Source organism: Calliopsis andreniformis, chromosome 3 (assembly GCF_051401765.1).
Source record: "Calliopsis andreniformis isolate RMS-2024a chromosome 3, iyCalAndr_principal, whole genome shotgun sequence".
Taxonomy (NCBI): domain Eukaryota; kingdom Metazoa; phylum Arthropoda; class Insecta; order Hymenoptera; family Andrenidae; genus Calliopsis; species Calliopsis andreniformis.
Genome location: NC_135064.1, coordinates 14,067,746 through 14,080,330, shown reverse-complemented (window position 1 = coordinate 14,080,330; position 12,585 = coordinate 14,067,746). Strand labels below are relative to the sequence as shown.

The window sequence follows — 12,585 nt, the reverse complement described above, 5'->3', positions numbered from 1 at the left end:
TGATACGAAATTCTTAATGTTATGTGACGAAACAGTCGTTGAGGTGATTTAAGTGCTCAGAAGTTAGAATAAGAGTCTTGAAAGTGCTTCTTTTCGATTCAATTTTCTTTTTCTTATCTTCAATTTTTGTATACACTTTAACTTAAGTTAATTAAGGTCAAGCTATTTGAATTCAAGAGACATGAACTCAAGTAATACTTATTTATTTGAAAATCTCCACGAACATTCCGGCTAACTCGATGTCTCAAGAATGGGAGGAACAAAAACGCAATTTGAATCGTCATCGTGTGCTTGGTGTTCCAGATATCCGCGCAGGAATCGCGTCGGAAGAAGAAAGAATACATGGACGGTCTGGAAAGACGAGTCACCATGCTGACGAATGAGAATTCCTCGTACAGAGACAGGTTGAGCGCCTTGGAGGACACAAACCGTGAATTATTGAAGGAGCTGCAACGTCTACAAGCGTTGTTACAATTACAAAATTCCTAGACTTCATTTCTTCATCATTAGATATATTTCTTTGTGAGTCTGTCGATTCGCTAGGACACTTTTGTGTCGTTTATAGGAGGTACCGCGACTCCGCAGAGACTGGAGACCAAAGGGTCATCCGAATGTTTATCAAGAGTGTTCCTGATCGTCAAACGTCAAAATTAAGATCGTTTCTTCCTCCTTTTTCGTCCCTTGGTGCAGTCCATCTGGCAGGTGCTTGTAAGACAGCAGCCTCTGTCGAGCCTTCTTCTTGTTTCTAAGTCAGACGTTGGAGTTAAGAGAGAGGAGAGCCTGTTTCCAGGGAACTTGTGCAATTTCTTTACATTCCTGTGAAGTCTTCCTTACGCAGAGTAAGTATTTTAGAGCGTGATCGCTACTTAACGATCGATTTTGCCTAAGACTAACCGAGGATTCGTTTTGGGTCGTGTCGTCTTCCCAGTTTCATTGAATAGTAATCGAAGAAACTCGATGTAAATTAGCCGGGAGTGCCTTTTTCTTCTAACGATCGGCCGAGGAATATATTCTAATTTTTTTTGTTAATTTAGAGAATTGTAAAGTTGCATTTTAAAGCGCAGCGAATGTTTCGATCTTCGAGTTTGATATTATTTAAAAAAAGGAGGTGGATCGATGAAAACAGCTGCATCTAAAAGAAGGTACTTTCTTTTCTTGTTCGATAAGCTGTGTAGGATAATTTACGTGATAGATGGGACGATTGATTTCCATTGAAATTAGCAAACGGTTTAGCGTGAAAGTTTATCTTAATAAATATAGTATTTAACAGTGTTCTCGTGCACCTCGAACTAATCGTGTATTTGCATTTCGATATTTATATCGCCGAGGGTGACGAGAGAGCTCTTAAATTCGTCCGACAGTCAGTGTACTTGTATGGGTGCCCATGATAGTGTGTAATAACGTACAATTGATAACAGTTTGCAAGAATATGAGCGCGTAATTCTTTCGCAGGTAACGGATTTCAAAGTGGCGCAAATTTTTCTCGAGAGAATATTATATATATAGGAGTTTACTATTAGTTTAAGGATAATTCGTACACGAATTTGTACATTATATTTTTCAAACGAATATTTTCTCGCGTTGAGAGAATATTTTCATTAAGATTTTAGCGACAATGGTGTAATGACGACGGCGACATCGATCTATTTTTAAAATGCGCGCCACAGAATATAGAAATACATAATGTTTTCTAGAATTAGTATGATAAAAGGGTGCAGTGCAATTTTTCATGATAAAGCAACATAGAAATGTGGAATGAAATTTTCTTGTTTAGGCTTTCATTTTTTATAAAATCAGGTTTGAAAGTTATTGAAAGCACAGTATTTTAAATGAAACGCTATAATGATCCTATTAAAGGTGTGCTTTGATACCTATCAAACCAGATTTTTCAAGGAATGAAGCTTGAGGAAAATGTTCGACAATTCTAATGTATTCGTAACGCAGAATCATTGTTGTTTGATTGTACTGCAAGATTGTGCTGCATCCTATTTTACGATCGAGTTTAGACATTCATAAATCAATGCTCGAGAATGTGTTATCGTCTTTTTATCTTCTCATGGCTTATAGGTACAAATATCATCCATTACAGTCAAATAGAAACGTTAACGAATGATTTTGAGAGACTGTCTCGAACATTAACGCTGCCATTTGTTGAAGATCAAACCTTTATTACCTATTTAAATTCTAGTTATCGATTGCAGAACAAAGTTATTCAGTGTAGAATTAGAGTGTTTCTAACTACACCGAATAAATGAATAACTCAACAGTTTGCTATCGGATATAATTGGTAAAAGAAATCATAAATTTTTACATGCATCGTGTTGGTCATATCAATTTTAAACTCTGTAACATTTTCTTTAGAATATGTGTTTTCATTTAGAAAATGTAAAAGTACAGAACAGTTCTAGAAGCATTACAGAGCAAATATTCTGCTTCTAGTATTTTACTACGTAAAAAATATGACCCTATTTTCTGAGCTTTCTTCCATAAAATTTTTCAATTTGAAAAGCTAATTTAATTCTAGAAATATTTGTAAAGGATAAAATTATAGGCTTCCATTCTAATTGTCTCTAGCTTTTAGTAACAAATGAAATACATTGTTTCCAATGTTGGATTGCTTAGAAAATACTGTTTTTATGAAGAGAAGTTTGAAGAATAGAGTTTCATTTTTTACGACAGAATAAATCCTTGACATATTTTCTCCATGATCCTTACGATGTGTGTTAAGATTATTTCGAGGCATTATCTCAAGAAAGTTACAGGGACCATCATACGAATCGCGTTTTTGTGGCGTGTCTCCCATTCTTTCGTTGATCTAATGAAAGGCATCCGAAAAAACGTCCACATCATTACTCTGACGCGTCTTTTCGTCGCGAAACTCCAACTCAAGAATGTTCGATTCTCAACGATCTCGTAACCAATTCTTCACGTGACAGGTACAAATTTTCTATTAAACTTCGATGACAGAAACGTGCAATTAGATTTCGTCGAAAGTTCAATCTAGTATTTGGGTTTATCGGAAGCGACCCACGCAGAGCCAACAGAGGCACAAGCTTGGTACAAATGAATCGAACAGGAACTTGGAGTTGTTTGCGAATTGTTACAAGGAGTTAGTTTGAAGAAAGAAGTTCTAACAATCACTGTTATAACTTTCTGTTGCTTCTCTGCAGTTATAAGATATTAGATGCATTCTTTTAATATCTTTCTAAATTCCTCTTCAAGAGTTGTCTATGAATTAAAGCCTACAATATAACAAATTTCGTCCAAACTGCACGATGCCCACTTAATTGTCCACGCCAAGACTCGAACCGCGCAATTAACGAGGGAGGTGTGTGTAATCTCGCGCGTGTACTTGCTCCGTGGGAGTATTTCCAGAAAAGGGTGGGGATAATTGTGCGACTATTAAGCGGGCATTGTCACACTTCTTCAACGACTAGCTCTTCGCGAGCTGCCTCGTGTTTCCGTGATTAATTAATAATCGTATATTCACGGACGCCTGGTACGCTAGGGAATCACAATTCGTGTACAAAATGCCAATTTAAGCAGTTTTATCGTGCAACAAAGAGTTTAATATATTCTATAAATGAAGCTTTATATAAAAATGATTACATATATATATATAGAGAGAGAGAGCGAAAAAGAGAGAGATATATTATATGTATACATAAGATGTTTCTATATAAATAGATAATATATGTATACACTTCAAGAAAAATCGCATACGTATACACATAAGAGAAAAAGAGAGAAAGAGAGAATGAGAGAGAAATAGGGTGCGTGTCACACACACCATATAATTTGTGTCGATTTCATTCGATCGTCGAATAAAATTATTATCCGTTTACGTCGCGTCTTCGTGTCTCTTGCATATGTGTGTATGTCGAGTGTATAATTTATCCTGAAGAGTCTTTACGTGTAATCGATGTTCATCCTGTTATCTTTACGAACTAGTGTACAGTGTCGCGTGTCCGATATCGCACGTGATTTTCACGATTTCGAAAATATTATATGACGAAGAATAAACACATGTGACTTCAATGCATTCGTTTAAATTTTGTTCAAGAAATGTTGGAAAAATTAATTAATCAGTTTTGAGCTGAACTTCGTATAGTCAAGGCAGTAGGTATTGGGCTCTCTAGGTTGCTGAGCAGATTTACCCCCCACTATACTCTGCCTTGCACTCTCTGCTCTGCCCATTTGTAGTGGGGAGCAGATTTAATAATACTAAAGTTAAGAGTAATGATTTGATAAGTGTGTTAATTTTAGTTTCGTTTAATTTTGGAGATAAAATGAAATCTAACAATATTGCTGGACTTTGAAAAAGTAAAATGAAGAGTTAAAATAGTTAAAATTTGAAACTTACATGTTGAAAATAGTGCAATTTTCTTGTGGACTTTTAAGTGTCTAATTCAATTTTATGTTCATTAATTCATGGATACAATAGCAAATTAACGCTACTAAAATCTGTCCCTTTGTCAGTCAGATTATTATCAAACCTTGTGCTCAATTTGATAGCTTTTTCGGACAAGATCGTTATCTATGAAAGCAATTGACGTTTTAGTTACGCGAAGAATCTATTAAAACGTCGTTAAATCCCTTTTGACGAGATTCCGCCAGCTTTTCATTATCAGAGCTTATGATAGACTCTGTCTCAACGCTGTAACGTGCTATACTTTATCCGCCATCGTTATTGATGTCATTCTCCTTTAGTCTAAAGCTATGATAGAAATTCTATAGTATCCTGCTCTTGCTACCAATATAGGTAAATTAAAACTATTCAATTCGTGGCAATTTTCTTCGTATGATTTCAAAATATTTTATTTTCATATTCTACGTAGACATACAAAAAATATTAATTTTTTACAGAAAATAGGTTTCCATTAAATTTGAAAATTCCATTTTTGATATTTTAATGTCTAAGAGTAGACATATCTTCCAATTTTTCATTTGAAATTTCCTCAAACATCTGATTTTATTTTAAGGAATAAAATTAATGATTTATTGACTCATTAATTTTTTACACTACTTCTAGTACCTTTAACTTCGTCATAAAACGTCATTGTTTCATTCATCGATATCAATTTCCATTTCCTCTATACGATCCTCCACTTTGTCTCTCAGCGTGGCGAGACTAAGTGGAGCTTCCATACTGAGAATCTCTTTTTCTTCCTCGCGTTTCCTCCTCGATCTGTAAAGAGGGTTTTCAAACCTCCCGCCAGAAGGTTTCTCGGTCCTATTCTCGTCCTTTCCTATTTCCTGCACGTTGCTGCCCGCTGGCTCAGCTATTTGCACATTTCCCTCTGAAGTATTTTCGAAACGAGCAAAACTGAATGGTTTCCTGCCCTGAGGCTTATCCACTCGCACTCCGTCTCGAATTGAGAAGAAAATTTCTACGAAGCTCGAAAAAGTGCTGAAAAATTCAAATTTTTATTTACGTTTATTTACGGATGCAATATTGAGTTAGCTATAACTTGCAAAAGTCTTTGGAAAAATTCTCAATTGAATTTCATTTATATTTTTCTTAGATTGAAGACATAAAATATTCAGTGAAAAAATGATCCACATTGAACAAATGTCTCTTGAAAGAATTTATTTTAATACACAGTTTTATACCTGTAAGAAAATACTTGTGTTTAAATCTTCAGGGAACACTCTAAAAAGTGTATGTAATTTTACTACTATCAAGTCAGCTATATTTTCTGAATTTTTAATAGAATTTCCATAACATTGCAACATATTTATTTTAAATTTGATAATTAGAATTTCTTAAGACGCCAGAATTTCAAATTTTAGTGTTTCTACATTTAAATTTTTGTCGAGAGTTTTTCCAATATCCCTAAAGCAGAATAATTATCAAGGTATTAATTGAACTTTACTCATCTTATAGTTATTTATGATTTTTGCAGAAATTTCCAACGTGAATTTGTTGTCAATTTCTCTATTCTATCGTGAAGAACAATAAAGTGCTCGACTTGATTGGGAGGGTTGTGCTAATTAAATGCTACGAGCTGTGAATGAGAAGGGGTTCCTGGGAAATGCGAGGGCGAAACTGCCGAGTGTGAAACGCTAAATTGTAAATGAGATTCGAGTTCAGTGAACATTGGGCTATTGCCATCACTTTTCGCAAATTGAAACATTTTTCCTTCCACCTTTAATTCACCCCCTCATCTTTCTTGGTTACTACTTATCCCTCTTAATTATCTCCTCTTTCTTTCATCCTTATTAAATTCCAGACACAATCCTTATATAACTACGAATACTTCTTTGTATCTTATTTTCGAAACTTGTTCACTTATCAACCTATTCTTTTTTCTTTTTGCTTACCATCGAACACCCTCCTTTCCTCCCTTTCAGTTTTCGATTGTCACTATTTTCTAAATTCATGATTTTGATTATTATTTTAAATTTCTGTTCTCTGTAAATTTAGTGCTATATCTCCACCATTTTCTAGGAATCTTTCCTTCATTAACTTGTTTATATTTTTCTTGTTTTTTTCTCTCCTCACATTTTTTTCTCAGTTCGTACGCTGTCTATAGCCTACGCATTATTTATTTGCATTTTATACAATTTCTTCTACCTGGAAAATTTCTTGTGTAGGCACACCTTGTGGCTGCATTTCGTCCCCACCATTTCTCACTTCGCTGTAAGGAGCAAATAGTTGGAAAGGGAACTTCTAAACTCCTACATGTTCTCTCGAACGTCGACCCAATACTAGTGCACCTACAGTTTAGTGTTCCACGCTTAAACACTGATACATGCATTCACTGGAATTCGGAATAACCCCCAGACTCTGCTTCCGCGAAATCCAACATTTGCATACAAGCACCACTTCATGGAGGAATATTATAGAAGTCTATTAGAACTTCTATAACGTGGACTCCAGATCTCAGAAAGAATCTAAAACTGTCTTCGAGAAATAACGAGAATTTATATTGAAAAAGTTAGCAAGAAAAAGTTATATTGAATCGTGACGTTTTTATAAACTATTAATATCAATTATTAATAAAGTTAATATCTTTGCATTATAATAAGAAGTGGAAAAGTGATGAAGAAAGTCGAGTCGATAGTTGAACAAGAAATAAGAGTGACAAACAGATATGAAGGGAGTTGAAGAATTTCCACGTAAAGAGTCTCGGAAAAGTCACGATCAACTTTTCTATAAGCTCTATCCGCGTGACCTTTATAACCGACACGTGGAAGTCGAAAAGGGCAGAGATAGAAAAAAGGACCTGGGAGGAAAAAGTAATTACACGGAATATGAAACACGAGATGCAGTTTGCAAGTGGCTGCTTTACTCTTCTACCCCCTCCAACGATTACCCGTTATAAATAGCAGATCGAAAGTCGGAGAAATGAACTTCTATTGCACGATTATTCCTACATAAGGATGATATACATACGTCTTTAAAGTTTGTTTGTTCCACCATGGATAAATGTTATAATTATCGAAACACTTACCTCAAAAATGATTAAACTATATTTTCTCTGGGACAAGAAGTGAAAAATGGTAAATTTTTAAATTACTTTGATTATATGACTGTAATTATACTTACTATTTAAAAGAGTACCCGAAAGCCATGAAACCAAGGAAAACCAGAAGAAGAATGATTAAAGGTATTCCAAGAAGTGGAACAAGTACAGCGGCCAGCCGGTGGTCCTTCAAAGCTGCACCTGCAGTTTCTACGTAAAGTACCTCAATTTTCATACCTGTTGACATAAAAAAAGGAAAAGAAAAAAGTCTGTTTAAATATTAGCAGAATGTAATTAGTACTACTTGTATAATAAGCCCTAATGGTTATTTAACCCTTAGCTATGGACTCACACTTTCGAGATACGCAGACATTGATTAAAATTTATTGATATTAAATATTTTTAAAATTGATATGATGTTAACTTGAATGTGAAAACGAAGTATGGCATGTATTTCCAACTTTCATTATAAAGACTTTGATATTTAAACGAGACCGATAATAATAAAATATGCAGAGCCTACCAAACTCTGTGTCAATAGTTAAGGGTTCAATATTAGCTGAGGATAGCAATGAATGGAGCAAAAATGAATAACATTCGCATGTTCCAAATTTGAAGGCTAGATCGCAGCTTTCTCAAGAAAAGAATAGCATTTGACATGCACTACCAACGACTGTCGCCATTAGTCGTCGACTGATCGAGAAAATTGCATCGAATCCACAAAAATGTCTCCTAAAGTTCGACTCGATTTGCCATGCATACAATAGACGCTGCTTATAAGTGCTTCTTGCTTATATTCCGCGAATGAAATCTACAGCAAGGACAATAGCTGCTCCACGGAAAAATGAAACAGTATCAATCACATTTTCTCGGAAAACTTTGCGGAGTATGGTCAAAGAAATTTTATTCAAAGAGGGAGGAATTTTACTTAGCAAGGTCTTCTTCATATTTTCCACAGCTTCGAGGATATCGATGCCCACGTAGTCGCGCTTTTCTTTTATCAGAACCTCGACTGTTCCGTCCCCGCCGTGTCTGACGTGCCACGCAATTCTTCCCTCGAATCCTTCCAAGGCTTCGCTGGCCGCTGCTCGTACCATCGACAAAGACGCTTTCCCCGACAAAGATAGTCGACCGCCGCAATATCGACAACAGTGGCCTTCCACCTGAAGCATTTCAGAACACCTCTGTTTCGATAAACTAAAAAGAGTGCAACCTCCTTTTAAAGATGCGGAGGAGGACCTCCATTTTTAGCTTCGATAGAAAACCTCTTGGTTATAGTTGCGATCTTTACTGTGAGTATATTTACTTGTGATATTTGTATTGTCTTGTTAGAGTTTCTTCACTGCGAGGAATTTTTGAATTTCAAATGTTTCTGTTTTCGATATTTAAATATTTATATTTTCAAATGTACTGTTATTTAAATATTTAAATTTTCGAATATACTGTTATTTAAATATTTAAATTTTCAAATATATCGTTATTCAAATATTCAAATTTACAAATAGATAGGTATATCTATCGATAAACAAATTTCCAAATATTCCGATATTTAAATATCCAAATTTCTAATATGTATCTATTTCAGTATACACACTTTCAAATATTATAATATTTAAATATTCAAATTCTATAATTCTTTTAATTTCTAAATCTTCTAATCTTACTGCATATTATTTAGCAAAATTGAAAATACAGATTATTCTTACTCATTTAATAGAGAAACATTGACTAGTATTCTAACTGTAATTAGGCACATTGGTCAATAGAAGGTTTATTATCGATTTAACTTACCTTTAATGGGAATTCACAAGGAATAAATCCACATCTTGGTCTCTCTATTGCACAAATTTCTTCCAAGTAGTAGCCATCCGGGTCCACCTGACAAGGACACTTGTCACAACTATACTGTGCGTATCTATAAAATTGAGTATGCAATCATTATTTCAAATCTAGTCAGTATTACAGTATGAATGTATATACTCATTTTTATTAGAGATTGATAGTGTCTAGATTACTTAGAAAATCCCATTAATTTAAAAAATGAACACACTTGACAGTGAATATCCCTTTGTCGAACACCCTGCGGTTCTCCATGTCTGTCCATTGCCAAGATGACAAAGTATGCTTCTCTTCTGACGTCCTGATTGATCTCACTTCTATTTCTTTCATTGGTAATAAAACGCTAAACGCTCGATTCTTGGCTGGAAGAACGATGTCGTCTTGACGACAAGGGACTTGCTCTAGGTGAGGAGCAGCTTCTGAACTCCCGTTCCAATTTTGGGGATCTGCCCAAAAGAAATGACCTTCTTTCGACCATTGACTGATTTTCGTCGATGATCCTCTTGATTCGCTCAGCTGTTGTTATACGATGTTATTTTATTTATTAATGTTGTAATGTATGAAATAATTAGAATATTAGCAAAAATTTTGAAATATTTCAATATTCATATTTTCAAATTACAAGCTACAGTTTAGGAAAGGGATTAATAATTAAATTTTCCTTTAAATTCAAGAGAATCAGATTTACACCTTCTGCTTGCAACTATGCTCTGCACGGTGACATGTAATATCGACTTGAGCTTTAACTCAATTTTAAAAGTAATCTGTTGTGCATTCCAGAACTTGTAGACGCGCGGTACATACTACATTTTCCTATTTCTCTATTACAATTCAAGCAATTAAAAATTGATTGTTTTGGCAACAAATCGAAAGTAATTTTAAAAGCTATGAACTTAAATGAGTACAATGTAGAAGATTTGACAAGAACTCAGTGATAAGAAAAAGCGAAGGTTAGTTATTTAGAAGATGAAAGAATTAAAAATGTTCAATATGAATGGTCAAAAACATTAGTAATTGCAAGGATGTTGTAGCTATATTACTTGCAAAAATTGTAAAAGCTTTAAAGAAATATTTCACGTGCGAAGAAGGTATTTTATAAACACTAATTGAAGCAATTTTGCATCTTTTTATATAGTTATCTACACCTACCTTCAAATGTCCATCCCTAGGTAAAATAAGGGATCCAGTTCTAGCTAAATCGATCCCAGAAAGCCTAAAATCGCCAGAATTCATCATGCCCACAGCGTGTCTGGTCTCCAAAGGGAAGATCACATGGCTGTCAATCTCTGGTAGCTGATTATCCATCCAGTTTTTTGCAGTTTGCCATTCCAAATCTGGCAGCCAGTATTTCTCAAGAGCAGAAGTCAATTTCATCGCAAAACTGAATAATATGGAGAAGTAATAAATTCGACATTCCATGGCTTGAAAAGACTTTTCAGACACCAGCACACTCGACACAAAAGGATTTCAATGGTTTCACGAGAGATTGTATTTCTTCCTTAGGAAACGCAAAATTCACTCTAGACTTCTTTCCTTCTTCTCTATGGAGAACATAAATAGCTAACTTGAATTTCCATAAATAAGAGAAATATTAAATTTGAGAGACTGGACACAGTTTTATGGACAAAAGTGTGTAGGTCTCGGCACTCAGTAATGAAACACTACGAGAATAATCGAAATCTAGAGTGGGCGTATCCGATTTTCAGTCGTGCTGTCGCAGACTCGTGTTTATCACTGTTGCCTCTGTTTTAATGATTTCTCGATCGAATAACGAAGAAGAAACTGATCATCAGCGACATTTTTATTAGTTTGACATATCAGATGGGAATTTTGGATTCTAGGTATTTGAATAACTACACACCAGGCTTTTCTGAAGAACATTTATTCAATAAATTCTTGAACATAAGTGTTTAAAGGCTTACAAGATCGACTTTGAAGATAGTACTATATTAAACCCTAAAACAATTTCAAATTTGATTCCTGAAAGATGACATACATTCAGATTTTTAAATTATAGTTCGAAGATTGTAACGAATCACCAATAATGCTTTTTAAGTTACCGTTTACGTTAACGACACGTTTGATCATATTTTCATGGGATTTATATTTTTACAGGTTTTCTATATCATTTAGATTGACTACTATTAAGAAATGCATATACAGAACTGGGCGAATTTTATTTAATATTCAAGCAAAGTACATTTTCAGTCTTTCATTTCTAAATGAATAAGTACTTTCAAACAAATATCGTTTAGAAACTAAGTTATCGATATATTCGACGTGATTCCAATATAAAATCGATTATGAAGCTGATAGATACAGCATTGGCGAATTTAATCTTGTGTTAGTAGAAGGGTACACAAAACCCTTCATAAGACTCGAGAAGCTTCAAGAATTCCCCAACAATAAAAGAAACACTGAATAATTTCTTTTAGTTACTCAATCACTGCCAAAATGATTTCCTAATTCAAATTCCAAATATCGCCAACAAACTATCGTTTCACCCAGATCTGCGAACGCAGTTGGAAACAAAATGGCACAACTCTACTGGGAAAGAGGAAAGAGACGAATATTATCAGATCCGTGCAAACGTCACATCCGCTCACCATCTTTTCATCCCTTCAATTTCTCAAAACCACCATCCACTCCCAGATCGACTTCGTGCACTTGTGCAAGGAAAGAACGGAACAGAGGCCGCAAGGATAGACGTTGAAACTTCAAAACGTGTCTTTATTGTTGCGTTATTTTTATATTTTGTCTGACAACAAAAGTGAGCGACATCGAAACGGAGCTACGTCGTTTACGCGATCTACTTCACCGGCTGGAACCAAAGCCGAGCAAAGCTTCCCCGAGGAGGACCTATTCGAACGAGTCCTCTTCGTCCTCGGACATCCTCTTGCCGAGGCCGAAGTGGTACCGCTGGCTGAAGAAGTCTGTTGGTCTCTTTCCGTTTCCCGCAGACTCGCTCGTCGACATGTGGACAGCCCTCTTCCCCAGGCCGAAGCTGTAAGGTTGCCTGCCACGTTTCTCCTCGAGGAGGTCGTCCAGGTTCTCCTGCGAGTGGAAGGACAAACTGCCAACTGGTACGTAGTCCAGGTTCATCCTGAGAGGATAGTCGGGGCTCTCGCTCCGCTTGCCTAAGCCGAAACTATACTGTTTGAGTCGCTTGCCCAGACCGAAAGAGTACTGGCGGCTCCTCTGGAAAAGGAAAGTTAGTATGAATTTTTGAAAAATGGTTGGAGGATTGAGAACTGCACCTAATGATTGCTTAAATGAT

The 12,585-nt window shown here is 35.4% G+C and overlaps 3 protein-coding genes and 1 long non-coding RNA gene across 9 annotated transcripts in view; 2 read left to right on the top strand and 2 right to left on the bottom strand.

Moving 5' to 3' along the window:
• Positions 1-4,038, top strand: part of Creba (Cyclic-AMP response element binding protein A) — a 23,576-nt gene extending 19,538 nt beyond the window's left edge. For all 3 annotated transcript variants that reach the window (XM_076393047.1, XM_076393045.1, XM_076393048.1), the window contains exon 6: positions 304-4,038. In XM_076393047.1, the coding sequence (XP_076249162.1) occupies positions 304-489 (186 nt within the window). In that variant the 3' untranslated portion in view covers positions 490-4,038. The remainder of the gene's footprint in view (positions 1-303) is intronic.
• The window catches only part of LOC143188661 (uncharacterized), a 27,630-nt gene continuing 15,746 nt past the window's right edge, over positions 702-12,585 (top strand). Inside the window, exons 1-3 of one of the 4 annotated variants that reach the window (XR_013003557.1) lie at positions 702-839; positions 6,598-7,759; positions 8,088-8,879. This is a non-coding gene — a long non-coding RNA (uncharacterized LOC143188661). Of the gene's footprint in view, positions 840-6,597; positions 8,880-12,585 lie in introns of those variants that run through there. The other 3 variants (XR_013003558.1, XR_013003556.1, XR_013003559.1) reach the window with 3 other exon arrangements.
• Positions 5,065-10,727, bottom strand: LOC143177299 (protein amnionless). Its single transcript, XM_076375167.1, has 6 exons — positions 10,458-10,727; positions 9,520-9,824; positions 9,261-9,384; positions 8,398-8,632; positions 7,553-7,706; positions 5,065-5,410 (listed from the first exon to the last, which is right to left on the bottom strand). Exons 1-6 carry the CDS (start codon positions 10,725-10,727, stop codon positions 5,065-5,067), a joined length of 1,434 nt encoding a protein of 477 aa, XP_076231282.1.
• Apime-asta (allatostatin A) overlaps positions 12,022-12,585 on the bottom strand; it is a 13,086-nt gene continuing 12,522 nt past the window's right edge. The window contains exon 3 of the mRNA XM_076393049.1: positions 12,022-12,506. Coding sequence (XP_076249164.1) covers positions 12,168-12,506 — 339 coding nt within the window. The 3' untranslated portion in view covers positions 12,022-12,167. The remainder of the gene's footprint in view (positions 12,507-12,585) is intronic.